Source organism: Dasypus novemcinctus, chromosome 18 (genome assembly GCF_030445035.2).
Source record: "Dasypus novemcinctus isolate mDasNov1 chromosome 18, mDasNov1.1.hap2, whole genome shotgun sequence".
NCBI classification, from domain to species: Eukaryota; Metazoa; Chordata; class Mammalia; order Cingulata; family Dasypodidae; genus Dasypus; species Dasypus novemcinctus.
In genome coordinates this window covers 80,387,620-80,410,220 of record NC_080690.1, presented here as the reverse complement: position 1 = coordinate 80,410,220, position 22,601 = coordinate 80,387,620, and the positions used below count along the sequence as shown (strand labels likewise).

Below are 22,601 nucleotides of genomic sequence, written 5' to 3'. Positions count from 1 at the left end.
TGGGCGGCTCGCCCGGGTGGGCGGGGCGGGCCGAGGAGGGAAGTCGCCGCGGGCGAGCGGCCGGAGGACGCTGGCGGCTGGAGTCCCGGCGCCCGAGGTGAGTGGCCGCCGCGCCCGGGACGCCGAGGCCCGCGGAGGCCGCGCAGCCCGCGCAGCCCGCGCAGCCCGGGGGTGCTCGCTCGGCTCCGCGAGGTGGGGGGTCGGCCCGGGGGCAGTCAACGGCTCCGTCCCCGGCCTGCCCCGGCCACGGCGCGCCAAGCCGGCCTGCAGCCCCGGCTCCCCCGCCCCTGACACCCTCTCCAGGACCCAGCTGTTTCCTCTGCTCCCTAAAACCCTTTCCACTCCCGGGACCCCGTTAGTCCAGGGCCCCGGCCCCTCTTCCCCAGCCCCGCCCCTTCTGCCCCCCCACCCCCAAGTCTCCCCACCACCCCTTACCTACCTGGACGCCTGCCCCACACCACCGGCCTCCCAGGCCTCCCCGTCCAGTCTCTTCATTTTATTTTTGTATTTTGAAAACTTTTTTCTAGAAGCCTATCACATGTCCGGCCAAACGTGCAAATCCCAGCTCTACAGCTCAAGTAGATTTCCACGACGCGAACCCCCCCACCCCACCCCCAGGGGACACAGCATCCAGATCAAGACAACTATCCCCAGCACCCCAAGAACCACCTTCCCCCCTCTCCTCTCCCAACACTGCCCCCCAGAGGTGACCCCTGTCTTGGCTGTAGACACCTGTTCTTTGTGGGCCTGCCAAAGATGTCAGATCTAGATATGAGCTAGGGCCCACATATTCTATTTCTTTAATGGCACAAAAGCTTCCTTGTGATTTTTTTTTTCCACCTGCAAAGAATTCCACACTATGCCTTTGCCATCATTTATCTGACCAGAACCCTAACTGAACATTTCGATTTATTTCTAATCCTGGGCTCTGCCCAAGAGTCTTGTAATGAAAGCTCTTGGGTCGTTTCCACATATTTCTGCGGGATAAATACTTAGCAGTGGGTTTCCTGGGTCACAGGGTTTGGGCATTCATAATTTTGAGAACTGTGGCCACACAGCCCTCCTTGGTTGTCGTCTACTGCCAGCCCGAGGGGGAGTGCCTGTCGGCTCAGTCCCGGGCTTTCGGACTTTCAGGCACCAACACCTGCAAGCACCTGCTCACCTCCCCCCCAGCACGGCAGAAATGTCCTTTGGTGCTGGGCTGGTGGGGGGTGAGCTGGGGGAGCCACCCAAGGCAGTGACCCTGGCCGAGGAGCAGACTGGGCGCGCTGCCCGGGTGGAGGAGACCTGAGGTGGGCCGGGCTGGAGCTGGGGCAGAGCCTGTGGGCGAGGGAGCGGCCACGGGGCTTAATGGCCGTCAGCTTGGTGCTTTCCCAGCGTCGTTTTCCCCTGTCTGCTTCCTCGGGGGGAGAACGTCACAGACCCTGCCGAGGCACAGCAGGTTCCCTCGAAGCCCCAGCACTTACCCCAGGAGTGATTACGTGCCCCACTGCTTCACTGTGGGCCTTGTTTTAGGGGGAGTTCGCGGTCCATTTGTTGTTTAATTGAGATAAAAATTCACCTAACACAAAGCTCAGCCTTGTAACCAGCCAGTGGGTCTTTCAGCTCCACCACAGGCACACAGCATTGTCTACGGGCTGTGTGTTCAGTTGAAAGTCGTAATAAGCACTTACCACCCAGCTTAAAAATTAGCAGCTCCCTAGCCGGCGCCCCCCTCCCCACCCTGCCCCAGTGCCTGCCCTCCACCCAGGCCCCAGGGGCAGCCTTCCCCCACAGACAGACAGCGAGTGAAGAGCAAATGAGCGAGCCCAGCCAGCCCAGGTAGTGGGAACACCGGCCCCAGGTGTGCATCCCGGCCCCAGGCAGTGGGAACACAGCCCTGGGTCTCATGCCCCGCCCAGCAAGGGGCTGGCACCTGCCGGAAGGTCAGCATGGGGCTGCCCTTAGGGGCCCTCCCTGCCCCCGGGGGAGGACAACTGAGCCTGCAGGGCAGTCAGGGGCTGGGAGAGGGGAGAGGCCTGGGGGGAGGAGAGGCAGAGCACAGTGGGCCCCGGGCTTCCAGGGCTGGACCCCGGACACCCGCTGAGGACCCTGCTGCCCACCCTCAGGACATGGCGGCTGTCAGACCCGGCCTGGGCCGAATCCACCCCGGCTCGTCCATCCTGTTCCTGTGCGACATGCAGGAGAAGTTCCGGTCCACCATCGTGCACTTCCCGCAGATCGTCAGCGTGGCGGCCCGCATGCTCAAGGTGGGGCCGGCCCGGCCGCGTGCCCCACCGCCTCAGTCCTTGCCCCTCCTCGCTCAGCCCCATCCCGGCCCCCCGGCCCCGCCCCCTCAGCCCCGGCCCCGCCCCCTTAGCCCCGGCCCCGCCCCTTCAGTCCCGGTCCCGCCCCCTCAGCCCCGGCCCTACCCCTTCAGCCCCGGCCCCGCCCCTCAGCTCCGGTCCCGCCCCTTCAGCCCCGGTCCCGCCCCCTCAGCCCCAGTCCTGCCCCCTCAGCCCCCGGCCCCCCCCTCAGCCCCGGCCCCGCCCCTCAGCCCCGGCCCCGCCCCTTCAGCCCCGGCCCCGCCCCTCAGCCCCGGCCCCGCCCCTTCAGCTCCGGTCCGGGCCCCCCCTCAGCCCCGACCCCGCCCCTTCAGCTCCGGCCCCGCCCCTTCAGCCCCGGTCCCGCCCCCTCAGCCCCAGTCCTGCCCCCTCAGCCCCCGGCCCCGCCCCTTCAGCCCCGGCCCCGCCCCTCAGCCCCGGCTCAGCCCCGGTCCCGCCCCTTCAGCCCCGGCCCCGCCCCTCAGCTCCGGTCCCGCCCCCTCAGCCCCATCCCCGCCCCCCTCCGCTCCGGTCCCTCCCCCTCGGCCCGGCCCCGCCCCCTCCGCTCCGGTCCCTCCCCCTCGGCCCGGCCCCGCCCCCTCCGCTCCGGTCCCTCCCTCTCGGCCCGGCCCCGCCCCCTGGGCCCCTGTCCCGCCCCCTCGGCCCGGCCCCGCCCCCTGGGCCCCTCTGACCGCCGCCTGGTCCCCTCGCCCTCCCAGGTGGCCCGGCTGCTGGCGGTGCCGGCCGTGCTGACAGAGCAGTACCCCCAGGGCCTGGGCCCCACGGTGCCCGAGCTGGGGGCTGAGGGGCTGCGGCCCGTGCCCAAGACGAGCTTCAGCATGGTGCCCGCGCTGCAGCAGGAGCTGGACGCCCGGCCCCGGCTGCGCTCCGTGCTGCTCTGCGGCATCGAGGCGCAGGCCTGCATCCTGGTGAGACCCGGCCCGCCCCGTCCTGACCCAGACGCCCGGCTGCCGGCGGGACCCCGTCCTGACCCCTGGCCTGCCACCCCGCCCTCACCTGGGCCCCTGCCCCGACCTAGGAGCCTCTTCTCCCCCGGGGACCCTGGCCCCACGCCAGCCTCCCTCGTCACCCTCCGGGGTCCCCAGTGCTGACCTAGGCTCCCTCCCCACCCCGCCCTGCCTGGGTCCCCGTCCTCTCTGCTCCTAGAACACGACCCTGGACCTCCTGGACCGGGGGCTGCAGGTCCACGTGGTGGTGGACGCCTGCTCCTCCCGCAGGTGAGGGGCCTCCGGCGGGCAGGGAGGGGAGGCAGGCAGGAGGCGGGCGGGCCGCCGCGCTGACTCGCCCCCGCCCCTGCCCGCAGCCAGGTGGACCGGCTCGTGGCCCTGTCGCGCATGCGGCAGAGCGGCGCCTTCCTCTCCACCAGCGAAGGGCTCATTCTGCAGCTCGTGGGGGACGCCGCCCACCCCCAGTTCAGCGAGGTAAGCTTCCCACCCCCCCCCCACCTCGGGCCACCCCGCCGCCTCCTGCATCCAGCAGGTGTCCTCTGAACACCTGTCACCTGGGAGCACAGGCCCGGGGTCGACCCCCGGCCGGCTTTGTTCCCATGGCAGAGGCTGCGGGTTAGGCCTCAGGGGAAGATGGCTCCGGAAGGCTCCAGCAGGGGCGGGGGGCGGTGCCGCGGAGGCCCGGAGGGTCCTGGGGAAGGGTCCTAGGGTGAGGCGTGAGGGGCAGGGGCGGGCCCTGCAGGCACCCGGAGAAGAAGAGTCGGGCCCAGCCAGGCAGCCCCCTGCTTCAGACCCTTAGCCTCGGGGTAGTGCCGACCCGCGGGCTTGACCCTCCCGGCCCTCCTCTTAGGTCAGTTCAGCAAGACGTGGTGGCAGACCCCGAGATGCAGAGTGGGCGAGGCGGGCACGGGCCTGCCCTCCCGGGGTCTGCCCTCCCGGGCGGGGCTGAGGAAACGGAAGCCAGCGGAGGAGGTGGGGGCGCCTCCAGGCGCTCAGTGCTCCCCAGGGAGCCCCCGCCGGGTCACGGGCACTGAGGGGCGCTGAGCTTGCCTCTCCCAGCCAAGGCCTGGCACAGACTGAGGATTTTAGCCGTCAGGACCTCTGCGCAGGGGACATCTGCGAGTGGATTGGGGCAGGCCGTGGGGAGGCGCCTGCAGGCATCCCAGCGTGGGGGCTGGCGCCAGGGAGCTCGCAAGTTTTGGGGGTTTTGTTTGGTTTGTTGTTCTTCTGGAAGTAAACGTGGCGGGACTTGCTGATGAAGGGACTGAGGGGTGTTTGGGAGCAGTCAGACCCGAGGGGGCTTCCCAGGATTTGGGCTTGGTGGGGGAGGTGGGGAATGTGGGGTGCAGGGGCCGTCTACGAGTTCGGGCTGCGGTCTGGGCTGGAGGTTGGGGAGTTGAGAGCCTGGTGGTCCAGGCGTCCAAGATGGCAGCCCGTTAGGGCCCAGCAGGCCCACGGAGCTTTGAGGAGAGTGGGCGGCTGGGTGGGCCACTTGCACCGGGAGAGCAAGGGAGACAGACAGACACATCCTCGGATTTGCCATCGTGGAGATGGGGACCCTGCACTCTTCCTGACCCCTTCCTCCCCCTGCAGATCCGGAAGGTCATCAAGGAGCCCGCCCCGGACAGCGGGCTGCTGGGCCTCTTCCAAGGCCAGAACCCCCTCTTCAGGTGACCCCCGGCCCTGCCTTGCGGGGAGGCCGCCCTCCTGTCCCCCGGACCTCAGCGCAAGAGCTTCCCCCGGCCCTGCCTCCCAGGAGTGGTGCAGTCCGCTGGGAGTACCGCCCCCTCGGGCAGGGGGGCGGGGTGCTGCCTTGTCATTGGACGCCAGTTCCCGGAAATGCAAATTCGGCTCCTGGAAGTTGGGAGGGGTTGGCTGAGCCGGGCTGTGGGCGGAGCTCGGCCGCGGGCCACTTCACCGGGCGGGAGAGGGAGGGAGTGCCACCGACCGTGTGGGACCCCGACTCGCAGAATAAACACTGCTGTGGCTGTGGGCCGAACCATTTTTGCGTGCGGGGGGACCCGGGGGCGACTGGGGGCTGCGGGCGGCGGGAAGAGGGTCCTCGGCAGGTGGGGAGGGGGGCGGCGCTTCTCCCAGCTCGGAGCCGGCGCGAGGCAACGCGGAGGGCTGGCCCCAGTCGCAGTTGCACGTAGAGGACCGCGGCCGGGGTCTCCCCACGCGCTGCCGGCCGCCCCCTAAGCGGCGCGCGCACCCGCCCAGCCCAGCCGCCGAGCAGACGCGCTCGCTCGGCCGCCCCCAGCCCCCCACGCCGCCGGCTCCCCGACTCCCCGCGGGTCCCGCGTCCGGAAAGCGAGGTGAGCGCGTCCGCACCCGGCGCGGAGGGGAAACTGAGGCACGGGGACCCGGGGCCGGGGAGGAAGGAAGAGCCCGGTGTGCGCATGGATGGATGAATGAATGGGAAGGGCTAAGTGGTCCCCGGTCCCCCAAGACGCAAGAGTCCGGGACCCACTGGGGCTTCTGGTTTCTGCAGCCCTCAGTCAGGGTCTCCAGCCCCCCGGGATTCGCAGTGCCCGGTCCCCTAACCTTGGGGACTTCAGGCAGACAGCCGAGTCCCCGGGGACCCAGGCGCCGGCGCCCTCAGCCAGTCCGCCCCCAGGTGGGAATCTGAGCCCCCACCGCCGGCCCCGGGGTCCGAGACCCTCCCCAGAGGGCCGGTCCCGTGGGCGCCCGCTTCCGATCGCCCAGCACCCCTCTCCCCGAGGACCTGGGAGTCCCAGTCGCCCTCCTCCTCCAGGAGCCCCTGGGACTGGGCGTCGGCGCCCCCGGCCCCCGCCTTCCGGGATCCAGGTGCCCCCCTCCTCAACCCCCAGCCTGAAGCTTCGCGTCTCGGAGGCCGCTCTGGCGTCGCCATGGCAACAGAAGTCTATTTTGCGCTGGGAACACACAGCTCCCGCCGCAGCGCCCCCCCACCAGCCCGGGCCTGAGCGAGCGTGGGGAGCCCGGGAAGGGGAAGCGGGGGTCCGCGCAGGGAGATGCAGACCCCAGCCCTGGAACGGAGCCATGGGGTGGGAGGGGTGGGAGGTGGAGAGAGGCGCGGCGGTGGAGACGCACGGGGGAGGCCCGGAGAGGCAGAGGCGCGGGGTGGGGGTTGGAAAACGAAGGTGCCCGGAAAACTGAGACAGGGGCCGCGTGAGAGACCCTGAGGGCCGGAGGGCGAGAGATGCCGGGCTCCCACGAGGCGCGGGAGGCGCTCAGGCGCCCAAGGGCAGAGCCCCTGGGGGACGAAGAGGGCCGGGGGCCCAGGGCGGGGCCCACAGCGGGAGGCCTGGTCAGGGGTCCCAGGACCACAGGACGCAGAGATCTGAGGAACCGGCCCCCGCCCCCCCGGGGGTGGAGGCGCTGGGACGGAGTCTGGGGCGTGGCGGGGGAGGGTCGCTCCCACCCGCCGTCCCGCCTCCTTGGCCGCAGGTGGGACTCAGCGCCCCTTAGCGCCTCCCCGGACCCCGCCCGTGGCCAGCACCCGGAACTGGGATCCTGCCCGCGCCCACTCCGGACCCCCACCCCAATCCGCTTGCCACATCTCCGCCCCAAACAGACCTCTCAGCCCTTCCGTTTGCCACCCCCGGCCCCCTCCCCTCGCTGCCCACTTGACACCCCGCCCCCCCTCTGCCTCCGCGCCACGCACGGTCCGCCCTCCAGCGCCTTGCGCTCTGCCACCCCACAGGCTGCTGACCCCTGGGTCCCTGAGTCTGTCTCTCCAGCTCCGGGTCTTTGTCCCCCCCCCATCTGCTCTCTAGCCCCCTCTCCCTGGAGCCCCGCCCTCTCTCCCTGGGCCTCCGTCCCCACCCTCAGTCCCTCCGCCTTCAGAATCTCTGTCCCTTTCCCTGGGCACCCACTCCCCCCACCCCACTCGCCCAGGCGCTCTTCCTGGTCCTCTCCCTGGCTGGTCTCCCTCTCCTCCACCAGGAGACCCTCAGCGAGGACCACCTCCCCCTGGCCCACCCAGCCCACTCCACTCCTGCCAGCTGGCAGGGTCGTGGCTGTGGGGTCTAGTGCTGTGCAGGGGAGCAGGTGTCGGGTCGGTGGTCTCCCTGCTGGGGGGACCCTCCCTCAGGCTGACTCCCCGGGTCTCTGTTCCCTCAGGTCTTGGGCTCAGGGAGAGTGGGGGTGACCCCCCAACCCCCTGCCCTGTGCTGGCGGGTGTTTGGGGTGCGGGCAGCGAGGAGACTGGGGCTCTGGGCCCCCTGCCTCCCTGGGGGAGCGCAGCCTCGGTGCCTGTGAGCCGGGGGCCGGGGCCAGCTTGCCGAGGTGTGTGCGGCTGTGTGTCCACGTGTGCCTCCCCCGCCAGGACCTGGGTGGGTGTGCTCGGGGCGTGTCCCGGCGTCGCAGGGCGGGCCTGGGTCTCGTGGCTGTGTGTTCCCGTGGAGCCCTGTGCGCACGCGTGGGAGCAGGCTGCCCTGGTCGTCGGGACCTTGGGTGTCCTTGGGTTGGGTCATCGCGCTTGCAAGCTCTTGTGTGTCCAGGGGTGGTTGTGTGTGAGTTCAGGGAAGACCCGGCCCCCATGTGTCCTTGTGTCTGGACAGCCACCTTGTCTGCAGGAGGGCTGTCGAGCCTGGGCAGGTGTGCACCCGCGGAGAGCCGGGGTGGGGCTGTGTGCACGCACGTGCACGAGGCTGCGTCCGGATGCCCCGTGCCCACACCGCGGAGCTGCCAGTGGCCTGCAGGTGCAGCTCCCTCACTCTGCGCAGCTGGAGGAGCCCGCGGGGCCCTGTTCGCAGAGGGGGAATTGAGTTCTGAGAGCCAGGCCGGAGGGTTGGTGCGGCGGGAGGGAGCGGGTGAGCTGCCAGTCCACAGGGCCTCTGTGCGTGAGACAGAGGCAGCACCCCCGGCCCGGCACAGCTCCCTGCACCTGGGGCTTGGCGAGCAGAGAAGTAGGCAGCTCCCTTGTGTGAGTTTGGAGAGGACTTGCCTTCCCCTGGAAAGAGGCAGCTCCCCACCCCCCAGGCATGCCTCTGGGAGGAGAACGGGGCTGACTTCAGCGTCCCTCACCCCCTCAGCCGATCCCCTTGTGCAGTGCACAACCTGCCCAACCATACATGGTGGCCCTCGATGAGTGAAGGGATCTCTGCATCACCACACACACGTGTGCATGTCAACCCACGTTCCTGTGCATGGGATGAAGTATCCGTGTTCGATGGATGGGTGTGCCCAGAGGTCGAAGGTCAAAGCCCTGACCCACTGCTTGGGCTGTGTGAGGCTCAGGCAAATGATGGGTCCTCTAGGAACCTCAGTGTCCTTGTCGGAAGTGTGCATGTTGTGAGAGAGAGAGAGCAGATGCTCTGGTTCAGCTTCATCATGTAGTGAATATGTATTGACCACTTACGAGGAGTCAGGCACAGATGCTGGGTGCTGTGGACATAGGATCAAGGACAGACAAAAAGAGCTGCCTCTGCAGGCAGCCTAGCGGGGGGGGGGGGGGGGGCAGGAAATAAACCCACAGGCGCAGAGCTTGTGGGCTGTGGAGGCTACGGAAGGCCTGGGGCGCTGTTTTAGAAGGAGGAAGGGTGTCCCAAGCCAAGGGACCAGCAGGGCCAAGGGGCCAGGGGGGCAAGGCGCTGGGGCGGCGACTGCCTGGGCCTGGAGCCTGGAAGGGGGCGGAGGGAAAAGGACAGGGCCCGAAGCTCCTGGATGCCATGGGAAGCCAGTGGGTGGTGCGAGCAGGGGCAGGGCTGGCGGCATCTGACCTCGTGTGTGTTTTCCCCTGTGGTAGAATACACAGTAGATTTACCACTTGGGAGAGTACCACATCAGTGGCATTTCGTTCATTCACAATGTGGCGCGGCCGCCGCCTCCATCCAGCCCCCCGGGAGGAGACCCGGCCTGCGAAGCGGTCACTTCCCGTCTCCCCTCAACAGGCAAACCCCTGGCAACCGCGCCTCTGTTCTCTGCCCCTGCCCGATTTGCCTGTTCTGAAGCTGTCCTATCAGCGGCATCGCGCCGCGTGATGTTGGCGTGATTGCGCCTGGCCTCACTCGCTCAGGCCGTGCCTCCAGGGCTCATCCACGCTGTTCCACGCAGCAGAACTCCCTTCCTTTCGCGGCTGAGTAACACCCCGCTGTGTGGACAGACCACGTTCTTGGCCGTCCATCACTACGGACCTCGGGTTGCCGCCGTCCGTGGGGACGGTGCGCGATGCCGCAGTGAGCACTGTTCAGCTGCGCGGGGGCCTGCCCCAGCCCCTGCTTTCACTTCTCCGGGGATGTTCCCAGAAACGGAACTGGCAGGTCATGTGTCGCTCTGTGTTTAACTCTCTGAGAAACTACCAAGCTTTTCCCCCGTGTGGACAAGCCACTTCTAGGACGCCCGTGTGGTAGGCAGGGGCTGTTCCAACCCGGAGTTCAGGGGAAGGGGCCGAGCTGGAGCCAAAAAAGGGAAGTTGAGGCCCCTTAGGGGAGGGGTGGAGGTTGACTGAAGCTTGGGGAAACTCAGGCCCCCCATCCTCTCCTCATCCCAACCCCAGCGATTTTGTTGACAAGCTGTGTGGTCCCTGGACACACACCAAATGGGAAAGAACAACACATGCCAAGGATATTCCGTTGTCCCACCATCCCTCTCCACCCCTTTCATTTCCTCGTGGCCTCCCTCGTAATTTCCCAGTCAGCCCTCAAAACGCAGCACCACATTGCCGTCACCTAGAACGGAAGGGCCACGCGGGCGGGGAACCCTCCACGGCGGTCCCAGCTCCCAGCACGGGCTTAGGCACCGCCAAGGGGCTCAGTGCACATCGGGGGGCTGACATCTGCTTCTGCTCGGCGACCCCCAGCTCAGCAGGCGGGCCCTGGGCTCGCCCGTGGACACGGTGGCTCTCAGCCAGCGCCCCAGCTGTCTGGGGCTGAGAAGTGGGCTCAGAGGGGCGCCTGGAGCCCTCGACCACCGCGCTGAGCCCAGGCCCTCGCGCCGGGCGGTGTCCCCATCTGCTGGGTCCCGTGGGGGCCCGGCCGTCTCTCCTTCCGACGCCCCATCGCGCTCTTCCAAGGGCCTGGCGCGTTGTAACCGCCTTCGTCCGCCCAGCCACCCGGTGAGAACTGTCGCTCCCCCCACTTTACAGATGGGGCCACCGAGGCACCGAGGGGCTTGGGTGAGAGCTTGCGTGTCGGGCCGCCGGTGCAGGCCGCGCCTGGTACCGTTTCAGTCCGATTCGCGGGAGTGTGGTGCGTGCGTGTGAGCCAGTGAGAAACAGGCGTTGGAGGGGCAGACCGACCCCGAGGTTCCCAACTGGGGGCGGGGGGGAGGGGCATCTGTCAGTGTCCAGAGATATTTTGAATGGTCCCAGGTGGGACGGGGAAGATGCTCCTGGCGCCCCCGCCAGCGAAGTTATCCCACCCCAGATGTCCAAACTGCCAACGGGCTGGGGTGGAGCGCGCCTGCTCTGTGCACTTCAGTTCTCAATTTCAGTCTCTCTCTCTCTCCTCCCTCCCGCCCCCATTTCTTTCTCTCCTTCCCCACCCCTGCCTCCGCCCCTCTCGCCCACCCCACATCTGTCTCCTTCACTCCCTCCTCTCCCCCCTCGCCTCCCCTCCCGCCTCTCCGCTGCTTCCCATGCCCCATCCACCTTGGCCGTGGACTCTGCCCCACTCCTCGCTCACCTTGACTTCGCTGTCTGCCCGTCATCACTTCCGTTCCCCCCTCGCCACCGCCCCCCCCATGGCACCGCCACCTTCCCACTGCCCCCTCTCCGCCGCCCCCTGCCCGACGCGCCTCTCCATCTCCCTCTCCCCGCCCCCCGCCCCAGCCGCTCCCCTCGGCCCCCCCTGCAGCCCGGGCGGCCCCGCGCCCCCGCCCGCGCCCCCATGCCGGCCCCGCTGCTCCTCGGGACCCTGCTGCTGCTGCTGGCCGCGGCCGGCCGGAGCGGGGCGCGCCCGGCCAACGCCTCGAGCCCGGAGCCCGCGGGCCCGCTGCCCGCCCTGCTGGCGCACCTGCGGCGCCTGACCGGGGCGCTGGGCGCGGGCGCGGGCGCAGCGGGGCGCGGGGGCCAACGGCTCCAGGGCGGGCGCGGCGCGGGCGCCGCCGCCGGCCGAGCTCTGCCACGGCTACTACGACGTCATGGGCCAGTACGACGCCACCTTCAACTGCAGCACCGGCTCCTACCGCTTCTGCTGCGGCACCTGCCACTACCGCTTCTGCTGCGAGCACCGCCACATGCGCCTGGCGCAGGCCTCCTGCTCCAACTACGACACCCCGCGCTGGGCCACCACGCCGCCGCCGCTGGCCGGGGGCGCCGGGGGCGCCGGGGGCGCGGGCGGGGGGCTGGGGCCGGGCCAGGCCGGGTGGCTGGAGGGGGGCCGGGCGGGGGGCGCCGGGGCCCGGGGCGGAGAGGGCCCGGGGGGCAGCACGGCCTACGTGGTGTGCGGGGTCATCAGCTTCGCCCTGGCCGTGGGCGTCGGCGCCAAAGTGGCCTTCAGCAAGGCGTCGCGCGCGCCCAGGGCGCACCGGGAGATCAACGTGCCCAGGTGCGTGCAGGGCGGGGGCGGGGCCGGGGCGGGGCCTCGAGGCAGGGGCGTGGTTGGGAGGGGCCGCGGGGGCGGGGCGAGATGGGCGGGGCCGAGAGCCTCCAACCCGCCCTCGGAGACCCCAATTGCAGGCACCAGGTGAGGGTCAGGCCTTGGCGCCCCTCCTGGGACCGGGAGCCAAGGATACCCCAGTGGGCAGAGCAAGGGCCTTACCTGCCAGCCGTGTCACCCTGGACGAGCTGCTTAAGCTCTCTGTGCCTCAGTTTCGTCGTCTGTGCAATGGGACTAATCATAGCCCCCACCCATTCGGGCTGCAATTATTTTATAAATAGGCAATAGAAGTTTGGGAATTGGTAACTGCTGTGAAGAAAATAAAGCAGTGTAGAGCGGAGAAGGGGGCAGAGGCTGCTTAGATGGAGACGGTCTGGCTGAACCGAGGCGTTTGAAAACCAGGAGGAAGCGGCCGCAGACCTGCGCGGGCAGGGCGTTCCGGGGAGGGCGCGCAAAGGCCCTGCGGCGGGGGGTGTGCAGGACAGCGAAGGGGCCGCTGCGGCCGGAGCGCGGGCGAGGAGGCGGCCGGAGCAGCAGGCAGGGACCGCTGCGGGCCCTCGAGCAGGGTCGTGAGGCCATCTGACAGCTCTGAAAGGCCCCTCAGGCTGTGCGTGTGGCGTTCCACCGTAGGGGGGCGGAAGCGGGGACCAGGTGGGAGGCCGCTGCGGGGACCCAGGTGAGAGGCGGGGCGGCTGGAAGGGGTCCCGCAGCAGAAGCACAGGACGGCTGAGGACAGGGAGAAGGGCGATGGGGTGGGTCCCAGGTTGGGGGCCTGCAAACTGGACGAATGGCTGGGGGTGGGGCCCCAGCTGTGGAGGGACCTCAGAAGGGTGGGGGTTCAGAAAGAATGGGGGGCCCCGGCGAGGTGCCGCCCCAGCTGACAGATCTCCCACAAAGGTGAGAGACCGGCCCCCCCCCCCCGCCCCCGCTCCCTGGCCGCTGACCGCCCCTCTGCCTCCTCCAGGGCTCTGGTGGACATCCTGAGGCACCAGGCCGGGCCAGGCACCCGCCCCGACCGTGCCAGGAGCAGCTCCCTGACCCCGGGAGTCGGGGGTCCCGACAGCCTGCCCCCGAGGACGCCCAAGAGCCTCTACAACACCGTGAAGCCCTCCAACCTCGGTGAGAGGCCCCCTCCCACAGCCCCCCTTCCGTCCCCCTGAGCATCCATCGCCCGCAGCGCCAGGGGCGGGGGAGGGAGGGGGGCCCCCTGGGCAAGGCGGGGACCCCTCAGGCGTCCTGTGGGCCTCTGGGTGGCGCGGTGATTCGGATGTCCTGCAGGGCAGCACAGGCCCCTGAGGAGGCACTTCCTCCTCAGTCAGGGCTGTCCAGGAGCCACACACCTGGCTGGGACTCCCGACTCCGCGGCTGAGGTCGTGGGGCAAGGGGCTTCCTCTCTGGGCCTCGGCTTCCCCACCCGTCAAATGGGAGCAAAACGGGTGGTTGTGAGACTCTCAGGAACCCCAGGGCAAGAGCGCAGAGCGAGCCTGCAGCATGGAGCCAGTGCGGCCTGCTTGCTGGGAGGTGGGAGCTGTAGGGGGTTGGTAAAGGGACCTGCCTGCTTTAGAGGGGGAGGGCTTCTCCCAGGAAGTGCCTGAGCACAGGCCTGGAGGGTGACGGGAGGAGCCACTGGGTCTGGGGGATGCGCCTCCAGAGGGCTGGAGAGAGCCAGGGCCGGCGGGGAGGGTGGGCAGGGCTCTCCAGAAGGGCCTTGAGCACCAGACTGGGCTGAGGGAGCTGCCTTTGTCCCCAGGGCGTGAGGGACCATGGAGGGGGTTGGAGAGCGGAGCAGAGGGTGGGGAGTAGTGGAAGATCTTTCTCTCTGGAGCCTGGGGGAAGGGGGAGGATGGAGAGGCTGGGCTGATGCAGCAGGCGGCTGAGGACAAGACCTGAGCTGCGGCTGGGGTGGGATTTGTGTAGTAACAAGGAAGAGAGGTTTTAGCTGGGTTTTGAGGCATGAGTAGGAGTCCTCCAGGCAAAGAAGGTGAGGAAGGGCTTCAAGACAGAGAGCAGCATAGCAGCAGGTGCAAAGGCCCTGCGGCAGGTGCTGGGCTCCTTAGTTCGTCCAGAGACCTGGGAGCGGTTTGGCTTGAGGGACAGAGGGGAGATGAGGCTGCAGAGGTCAGCTGGGGCCCGGCCCAGGGGCCGGTGAGGCGGTTACAAGAGATGGACCTGCCGGGTGGCCAGAGGCTTGTCTTGTGATTCGGGAGGGAGAGGACAGGCTGGGACAGAGGCCCGGGAGGTGGGAGGGACCGAGCCGGGCAGCAAGCAGACACGGGCGAGGAGGGCTCGGTGCGGATGGCCGGACGGGAGCCCGGAACCTGTGCCCCCACTCTGTGCCTGTGTGCCTGCGTGTCCAAGGGCACGGGCTGCGCGTGGGGACCCGAGGAGGTGCTGGGGGGCCGAGCTCGGGGCCGGGACGCGCCCCGGGGCCCGGACGCCGCGCGGGCAACGGCGGTAACGCGCCTCCCCTCTCTGCCCCGCAGAGAACCTGCACCACAACTACCTGCACCTCGGCGTCAGCAGCCCCAAGCACCACGCAGCCACGCTGGGTACCGCCCCCGGGGCGGAGAGGGAGCCGGGAGCCGGGAGCAGGGGAGCCGGGACCGCTGGCGCTTGGACAGGGCTGCCAATCCAGACTTCCAACTCCCCGAAGCGCTCCCGCGGGGACTGCTGGGTCTGAGGGAGGAGGCGCCCGGGAGCCAGGACTGGGTCTGAGGGAGGAGGCACCAGGCCCCCCCGGGGTGTGAGGGAGGAGGGGCCGGGGGCCTGGACGCCGGGTCTGGGGGCGCAGAGTTGCACTGACCCGGCCTGCCGCCTCTCCCCAGACTGGAGGGCCGCGCCACCGCCCAGCCCGTCCCTGCACTACTCGACCCTCTCCTGTTCCCGGTCCTTCCACAATCTCTCGCATCTCCCGCCTTCCTATGAGGCCGCTGTGAAGTCGGAACTCAACCGCTACTCCTCGCTCAAGAGGTTGGGTAAGTCCTGGGGCGGGGGCAGGGTGGGCACAGGGGCCTGCCACACCCACTGGAGAGCCTCCCTCAGGCTTTTCTCCAGATTTGTTCCAGAATGACCTGGGGCGAGTTTATATCAGAATTACTTGCAAATGCAAAGAAAAGAAAAGAAAAAAAAAAAAAGCTGGCTAACACAGAGTCTTTAGGTCCTGAGCTTCAGGTGAGGCTGGGTCCGGGAGCTCAAACCTGTGGCCAGGACTGGACATCTCTCAGCTCCGCCGGCATTGCCAGGCTGCGTCCTACCGGTTTAGCGCCTTGGCAAAAAAGAGTCTCCTTCTCAGTGATTACAGCAAAATCCCAGGCCTGACGCCCTTGGCGCCGACGGGTCTCATGCCGGCGACCCTGAGCCAATCACTGGGCTGGGGCGGGCATTTCTGGGCAGCGGCCGCCTGTGGCAGTGGAGTGATGTTCGAACACTTTGAACTGAGCACTCAGCCAGAGACCCTTTAGGTGTTTATGACGACCTGGGAGACACAAACATATACACATTTTTAAATGATCATCACAAAGGCATTTTGAATGCCCTTTTGGGCATTTTCAAACGTGCCCAGGAGTAGAGAAAAGTGTGAAATGAACCGCTGCGTTCCCATCGCCCACTTTAGCAAGGAGCAGCGTCTTGTCAGCCTGCCCTTCCTGCACCCGGGTTTGGTGGACCACTTGAAACACATCCCAGTCCGTGTGTTGTTCCACACGCACACCTGAGGTGCGCAGGCTTGCCAAGCCAGTCCTCGCCCCCTTTATTCTGTGGACCCTTTGAAAGTGTCTATTCTATTCTCAAACTGGGGGTCGCTACCCGCAAAACAGACTAGACGGCCCACTAACGGGTTGCATTTCTGAGTCTGAAAAACACTGCTACATGAAGGAAAGGAACAGGAGAAAAGGGGGCGTGGCGCCCCCGCCCGCCTGCCATGGGGGCCTGGGAATCTGCATTAAAACCTGGGACCCACTCCTCCGCCCGGGCTAGTGGCCAGGGAGGGGGTCCCCGTGGGGGGACAGGGGTGCAGCGCGGGGGTGGGGGCGGGCGAGGGCCGGGGGAAGTGGGGGCGGGACCCCACGCCTGCGGCTTCCCCCCGCAGCCGAGAAGGACCTGGACGAGGCCTACCTGAAGCGGCGGCACGGCGCGGACATGCCCCGCGGGACGCTGCCCCTGCACGCGCTGCGGCGCCCGGGCACGGGCGGCGGCTACCGCCTGGACGCCTGGGGCGGCCCCGAGGAGCTGGGCCTGGCGCCCGCGCCGCACCCGCGCCGCGTCATGTCGCAGGAGCACCTGCTGGGCGACGGCGGCCGCGCCTCGCGCTACGAGTTCACGCTGCCGCGCGCGCGCCTCGTGTCGCAGGAGCACCTGCTGCTGTCGTCGCCCGAGGCGCTGCGCCAGAGCCGCGAGCACCTGCTGTCGCCGCCGCGCAGCCCCGCGCTGCCCCCCGAGCCCGCCGCGCGCGCCGGCCTGGCCGCCTCCCACTCCAACCTGCTGCTGGGGCCCGGGGGGCCGCCCACGCCGCTGCACGGGCTGCCGCCGCCGGCGGGCCTGCACGCGCACCACCACCACGCCTGGATGTCCGACGCGGGCGGGGGCGGGGGCGCGCTGGCGCACCGGCCGCCCTTCCAGCGCCAGGGCACCCTGGAGCAGCTGCAGTTCATCCCCGGCCACCACCTGCCGCAGCACCTGCGCACGGCCAGCAAGAACGAGGTGACGGTCTGAGGCCGCAGGGGCCTGGCACCCCGCCGCCCGCGGCCCAGGGCCTGCCTCTGAGGTCGCCGCTTTGGTTGAACTTGGCCCCCGGAGACCGGTCTCCCGCCCGGGCGCCGTCACTGTCCGAGGCAAGGCCCCCTTCCCATGATGCCACCACAGAGGAAGATGCCTGCCAGTGAGGTCACCACCAAGTCTTCTTCCTCCCTGTGATGTCAGAGCAGAGGCAACGCCTTGTCCTATGACATCGTCGCTGGCGACAGTCCTGTGATGTCACAGCAGAGACTGGCCTCCCCTGATGATGTCAGCTCCAGCAACAAGGCGGCTTCTCACATCGCCACCGCGGGGAGCAGACGCCCTTCCTGTACCTTCACCATGGAGGACGTGCCTCCATCCTGTGCCGTCACCTCCACAGACTAAGCCACCCTCCCGGGGCGCGCGGCAGGGGGGACAGTTCACCTGCTGCGCCCCCAGAGAGACAATGCCTCTTTCCATGACACCGTCATGGGGACTCTGTCTCCTTCCCGTGATGCCGTCACCAGAGAAGGTGCCTTGCTCTATGGCATCATCAGAGGGACTGTGATGTCACCATCAGAGGTCTCCAGGATGAGGCCCCTTCTGCAGTGTCACCATCGGGCCATGAGGTGCCCCTGCCACGCGGGGCGTGAGAAGTCGGGGCGTCGCTGTGGAAAGCGTCCTGTTCAGAGGTGCCACCTGAGGGGAGGCGGCTCTCAGGGACGACAGTCTGTGGGCAGGCTGTTGGCAGTGCTGCCCCACCCCAAGGCTCGGCCCCAGTGCTGGGACGTCACCGCCAAGAGTCCCCTCCCCAGAGACCGCACTCCCCCCCAGGGGGCCGTCGCTGGTGATGTCACCGGAGTTCCGGCCTCGTCCACCCTCATTAACTCGGCCCCTCCTTCCCCTGGCCCAAGGGACATGCTGGACAGGATCTTGTCAGATTCCTTGGGTCCCACCCTTGGACAGTGATGTCACTTCCAGACTGAGTCACCAGGTTCCCAGAGTCCTGGCATCGGGGTCACTTCTTTGGCCATACCTAGAGACATTAGCACTCTGTCAACTAAGTCCTGTCCTCCTGCTGTGGGGGTGGGAGGTGCCTCCTTATTGATCTTGCTGATGATGTCATCAGCAACGCCACGCTTCCACTGCTCACGATGGCTGGCACCTGGGGTCAAATGTCAGCCATGCCCGGTGATGGCATCGTCTCCTGGGACCCCCTGTGACCAACATGTCTTCATCCCCATGACCCCCACAGCCAATGCTGTCACTATCTTCCATGGTACCCCACAGTGATGGTGCCCTCTCCCGGGACCTGCTAACACTGAGGGTGACATCATCTCCTAGGACCCACCAAAACTGTTGTATCATCGTGTCCCGTGATCCGCCATAGCTGATGGCGGCATCATCTTCTGGGTCCCACCATGAACAATGATGCCATTATCTTCCAAAATCCATGTGGTGACATCCTCTACAAGCACCCATTAGGATTGATGATGCTTTCATTTTCCATAATCCCCATAATTGTGGTGTCATCACCTCCCAGGATCCACTTCAGCCATGGTGTCATCAACTCCCAGGACTTACTGCAGTCATTGTTTCATCACATCCTAGGATCCATGAGAACCAGTGGAATCATCACTTCCCAGGACCCACTTCAATCATTGTATCATCACTTCCCAGGATCCTTTAGAACTAATGGTGTCTTCACCTCCTATGAGCCATGACAGCCAATAGTGTTATCACCTCCCAGAATCCACTTCAACCATGGTGTCATCACCGTCCAGGACCCTTGAGAACCAGTAGTGTCGTATCCTCCCAGGACCCACATCAACGATGGTGTCATCACCTCCCAGTATCCATAAAAACCATTAGTGTCATCACCTCCCAGGATCCACTTCAACCATGATGTCATCACCCCCTATGACCCATGACAGCCATGGTATCATCACCTCCCAGGACCCACTTCAATCGTTGTTTCAGCACATCCCAGGGTCCATGAGAACCAGTGGTGTCATCACTTCCCAGAAACTACTTTCATCATTCTGTCATCACCTCCCAGGATCCACTTCAACCATGGTGTCATCATTTCACAGAATCCATGAGAACCAGTGGTGTCATCACTTCCTAGGACCACTTCAATCATTGTTTCAGCACATCCCAGGGTCCATGAGAACCAGTGATGTCCTCACTTCTCAGGACCCACTTCAATCATTGCATTATCACCTCCCAGGATCCACTTTAACCATGGTGTCATCACCTCCTATGACCCATGACAGCCATGGTGTCATCACCTCCCAGGACCCACTTCAATCATTGTTTCAGCACATCCCAGGGTCCACGAGAACCAGTGGTGTCATCACTTCCCAGAAACCATTTCCATCATTCTTTCATCACCTCCCAGGATCCACTTCAACCATGGTGTCATCACCTCCTATGACTCACGACAGCCATGGTGTCATCACCTCCCAGGACCCACTTCAGTCATTGTTTCATCACATGCCAGGATCCATGAGAACCAGTGGTGTCCTCACTTCCCAGAAACCACTTCCATCATTCTGTCATCACCTCCCAGGATCCACTTCAACCATGGTGTCATCATCTCACAGAATCCATGAGAACCAGTGGTGTCATCACTTCCTAGGACCACTTCAATCATTGTGTCATCATCTCCCAGGATCCTTGAGAACCAATGGTGTCATCACCTCTCAGGACCTCACCAACCATGGTGTCATCACTCCTGTGACCCATGACAGCCAATAGTATCATCACCTCCCAGGATCCACTGCAACCATGGTGTCATCACTTTCCAGGACCCTTGAGAAGCAGTAGTGTCATCACCTCCTAGGACCCCACCAACCATGGTGTCATCAGAACCCTCTTCAATCACTGTGTCATCACCTCCCAGGATCCATCATCTTTAGGGGCCAAGCCCTACTGCACCAGTATTTCGGTTGTCTTGTGGAGTCACGTGGTACCTACAGTTGTTCCCTTGAGGGGAACCAGCACAACACACCATTTTCCTGTAACCTCAGAACAGAAGGGGATGGGAGCAGCTCCTCCCTGGCCGATGATAGCGTCTCTGTTCTAGCCCTCTTGGCAGCGTCACTGCCTCACTCCTGACTTACAGCAATGCCTGCGCCAACCCCACCAGACTTGGCCTTGGCCAACCTCCCATTGGCCAACCTTCCGTCACCCCCATGGTGGGGGCATCCTGGCCCTCCTGAAAACATCACTGCCCCTCGCCCAGCTGTCTGACCAGTGACATGGCCAGCACAGCGGCCTCACCATGCCTGCCGGTGGGGCTCTCGGCCCGCTGATGATGTCACTGCCCCTCGCCCAGCTGTCTGACCAGTGACATGGCCAGCACAGCGGCCTCACCATGCCTGCCGGTGGGGCTCTCGGCCCGCTGATGATGTCACTGCCCCTCGCCCAGCTGTCTGACCAGTGACATGGCCAGCACAGCGGCCTCACCATGCCTGCCGGTGGGGCTCTCGGCCCGCTGGTGATGTCACTGCCCCTTGCCCAGTCCCTGCTCCCTGGACACCGCCACTGGCTTGTGCCAAACTCTTCTCAGAGACCCCTGACCCCAGTGGGCTGGGCTGACAGCTGACGACCCCCTGGGGTCTGCCATGATGCCTGCTGGCCTGGTGGCAGGGCAGGGGCTCCAGGAGAGCAAAGTCCCCGTTGGCGCCCTCTGCAGAGGGGCTCCGCCTCTCCCCACGGTGGCCGAGAAGCGTCCTCGCCTTCGTCTGTCTCCCTAACTCACTGGGGAGCCCTCAGGGTTCTGGGGAGGCCCCAGCTCCCAACGCACAACTCGCCCACTCCTCTTTGTACATAGCCATGTTGGGGGACGGCCATCCCCTACTCTTAAAGGGCTACGTGCCCCCCTCCCCTCGCCCCCGGGGCGAGGTGTGAGGGGGGCCTCTTCTCCTTCCCCTGGGCCGTCCCCCTCCCTCGTGCGTCTCCCCCCAATACCGGCCCCTCGGCTCGCCCCTTGTCAGGAGCCTGGGGCAGGCAGCTGGCCGCACTCGCCGCGCGTGGCCAGGTCCCCGATCCCGCGCTCTAGCTGCTCCCGCCTCCCGCCCCGCCCCTCAGGCCGCCGCGACAGCCCCAGGACGCCGGGCCGCCCCTCCACTCCCCCGCGCGAAACACTTCGCTTTCTGGGATCCCTGAGCGTACGGGCGCAGGGCCTTTCCGCTTTCGTGTGCTCGCCCGCCTCGCCCCCAGGCGCCCGACCCTGGGGCCTCGGCCTCCCCGCAAAGAAGCCATAGTGGGGGGCGGCCAGGGCGCAGCTGCGCGGCCTGCCAGGTCCCACCCAGCGCGGGGCCTCGCCGAGGGCGCGCCGCCCCAACGCACAAGCACGCGCGCTCCCACGCCGCCCCCGTGCCGCGCGCAGACGCCCGCGGCCGCCCCTCAGCCCCTCCCCGCCCCTCCCCCACCCCCCCCCACCCCTCTACCCCCACCCCCACCCCACCCCCTCGCGGTGAGGACAGCCAGAGGAGCTGGAACTGGGTATTTTTTGGAATAAACAGATGTTTTCCTGATTCCGGGTCTCAAGGTCTACTGTCGGGGAGGACGGGGTCTTAGCTGCCCAGGGTGCCCTAAGAAGCCCATGAGTGAGCGGGGGCTCCGGGTCTACAGCGCTGCGGGCGCCGTCTGAGATCAGGGGGTCGGCGGCGCCGGCTCCCGCCCCGCTCCTAGGCCGGCCTTGGCGCTCGGGGCCTGTGGCCTCCTCTGTCACGTCTCCGCTGCCTTTTCCCTGCGGGTCTGGGTCCCGATTTCCGTCTGCTCATGAGGCCACGGGCCATGGACCAGGACCCCCGCCGTATACAAGGACCCCCGCCCACTGCACCAGGACCCCTGCCCACTGGACCAGGACCCCCACCCACTGGACTAGGACCCCCGCCCACTGGACCAGGACCCCCAGCCGTGGACCAGGACCTCCGCCCACTGGACCAGGACCCCCACCCACTGGACCAGGACCCCTGCCATGGACCAGGACCCCGCCCACTGGACGATGACCCCTGCCTACTGGACCAGGACCCCCACCCATTGGATCAGGACCCTCGCCATGGACCAGGACCCCCAGCCGTGGACCAGGACCCCTGCCCACTGGACCAGGGCCCCACCCTTGGACCAGGGCCCCCACCCTTGGACCAGGACCCCCAGCCGTGGACCAGGACCCCTGCCCACTGGACCAGGGCCCCCACCCTTGGACCAGGACCCCCGCCCATTGGACCAGGACCCCCACCCATTGGACCAGGACCCCCAGCCGTGGACCAGGACCACTGCCCCCTGGACCAGGACACCCCGCCCCCTGGACCAGGACCCCCGCCCAGCACCGCCCACCTTACCTAATCACGTTAGGGACCCTCCTGCCAGATAAGGCCACATTCGTTGGCAGGGACGGGAGCTGGGACTTGGCAGGGCCCCCAGCTGTGGGGTGGGGCTCCGGGCCGCAGCCTGGCGAGTGTAACCAAGGCCGTTGGTTGGCAGGTGGCTAAAGGGGCCTCCCTGCCCTCATGCCCTGAGCTGTCGGTCACTAAGTTGGGGACCCAGAGACTGGGGTGCATGGTGGGGTTTCTATAATCTTGGGCTGATGGCTAGGAAAGCCCTGCCCCTGGGGCATTTAAGCATGTGTCTGCAGCTTCCAGACGTCAGCTCCCTACACCTGAATTTTTTTTTTTAAGATTTATTGCATTTATCTCTCTCCCATTCCCCCGCGGTTGTCTGCTCTGTGTGTCCATTTGCTGTGTGTTCTTCTGTGTCTGCTTGCATTCTTGTCATGTGACACCAGGAAACCCTGTCTTTTTTTTGTTGCATTGTCTTGATGCATCAGCTCTCCATGGGTGCAGCGCCACTTCTGGGCAAGCTGCGCTTTATTTGCACAGGGCGGCTCTCCGTGCGGGGCACACTCCTGGAGCATGGGGCTCCCCTACACAGGGTCACCCCTGTGTGGCAGGGCACTCCTTGCACACAGCAGCATTGTGCATGGGCCAGCTCCACACGGGTCAGGAGGCCCTGGGTTTGAACCCTGGACCCTCCATATGGTAAGCAGACGCTCTATCAGTTGAGCCACAACCACTTCCCACGTT

The 22,601-nt window shown here is 66.6% G+C and overlaps 2 protein-coding genes across 2 annotated transcripts; both read left to right on the top strand.

Annotated features, from left to right (window-relative positions):
• The first annotated feature begins 28 nt into the window (after positions 1 to 28).
• On the top strand, positions 29 to 5,077 carry ISOC2 (isochorismatase domain containing 2). Its single transcript, XM_058280853.1, has 6 exons — positions 29 to 97; positions 2,109 to 2,249; positions 3,023 to 3,232; positions 3,471 to 3,541; positions 3,628 to 3,745; positions 4,865 to 5,077. Exons 2-6 carry the CDS (start codon positions 2,112 to 2,114, stop codon positions 4,943 to 4,945), a joined length of 618 nt encoding a protein of 205 aa, XP_058136836.1. The 5' UTR covers positions 29 to 97; positions 2,109 to 2,111; the 3' UTR covers positions 4,946 to 5,077.
• Positions 5,078 to 11,082: 6,005 nt separating this feature from the next.
• On the top strand, positions 11,083 to 22,295 carry SHISA7 (shisa family member 7). The gene is given in 6 exon segments (XM_058280851.1): positions 11,083 to 11,253; positions 11,255 to 11,742; positions 12,758 to 12,912; positions 14,277 to 14,342; positions 14,619 to 14,768; positions 15,881 to 22,295. Coding segments are annotated over 6 exon segments (1,653 nt in total). The 3' UTR covers positions 16,504 to 22,295.
• Positions 22,296 to 22,601: the final 306 nt, after the last annotated feature.

Bases quoted from the DNA above. Each gene is read 5' to 3' on its own strand.
- ISOC2 (XM_058280853.1), top strand. From the start codon at position 2,112: ATGGCGGCTGTCAGACCCGGCCTGGGCCGAATCCACCCCGGCTCGTCC. The intron at 3,233-3,470 runs GTGAGACCCGGC...CTCTGCTCCTAG, and splicing joins AGGCGCAGGCCTGCATCCTG to AACACGACCCTGGACCTCCT. The intron at 3,542-3,627 runs GTGAGGGGCCTC...CCCTGCCCGCAG, and splicing joins GACGCCTGCTCCTCCCGCAG to CCAGGTGGACCGGCTCGTGG.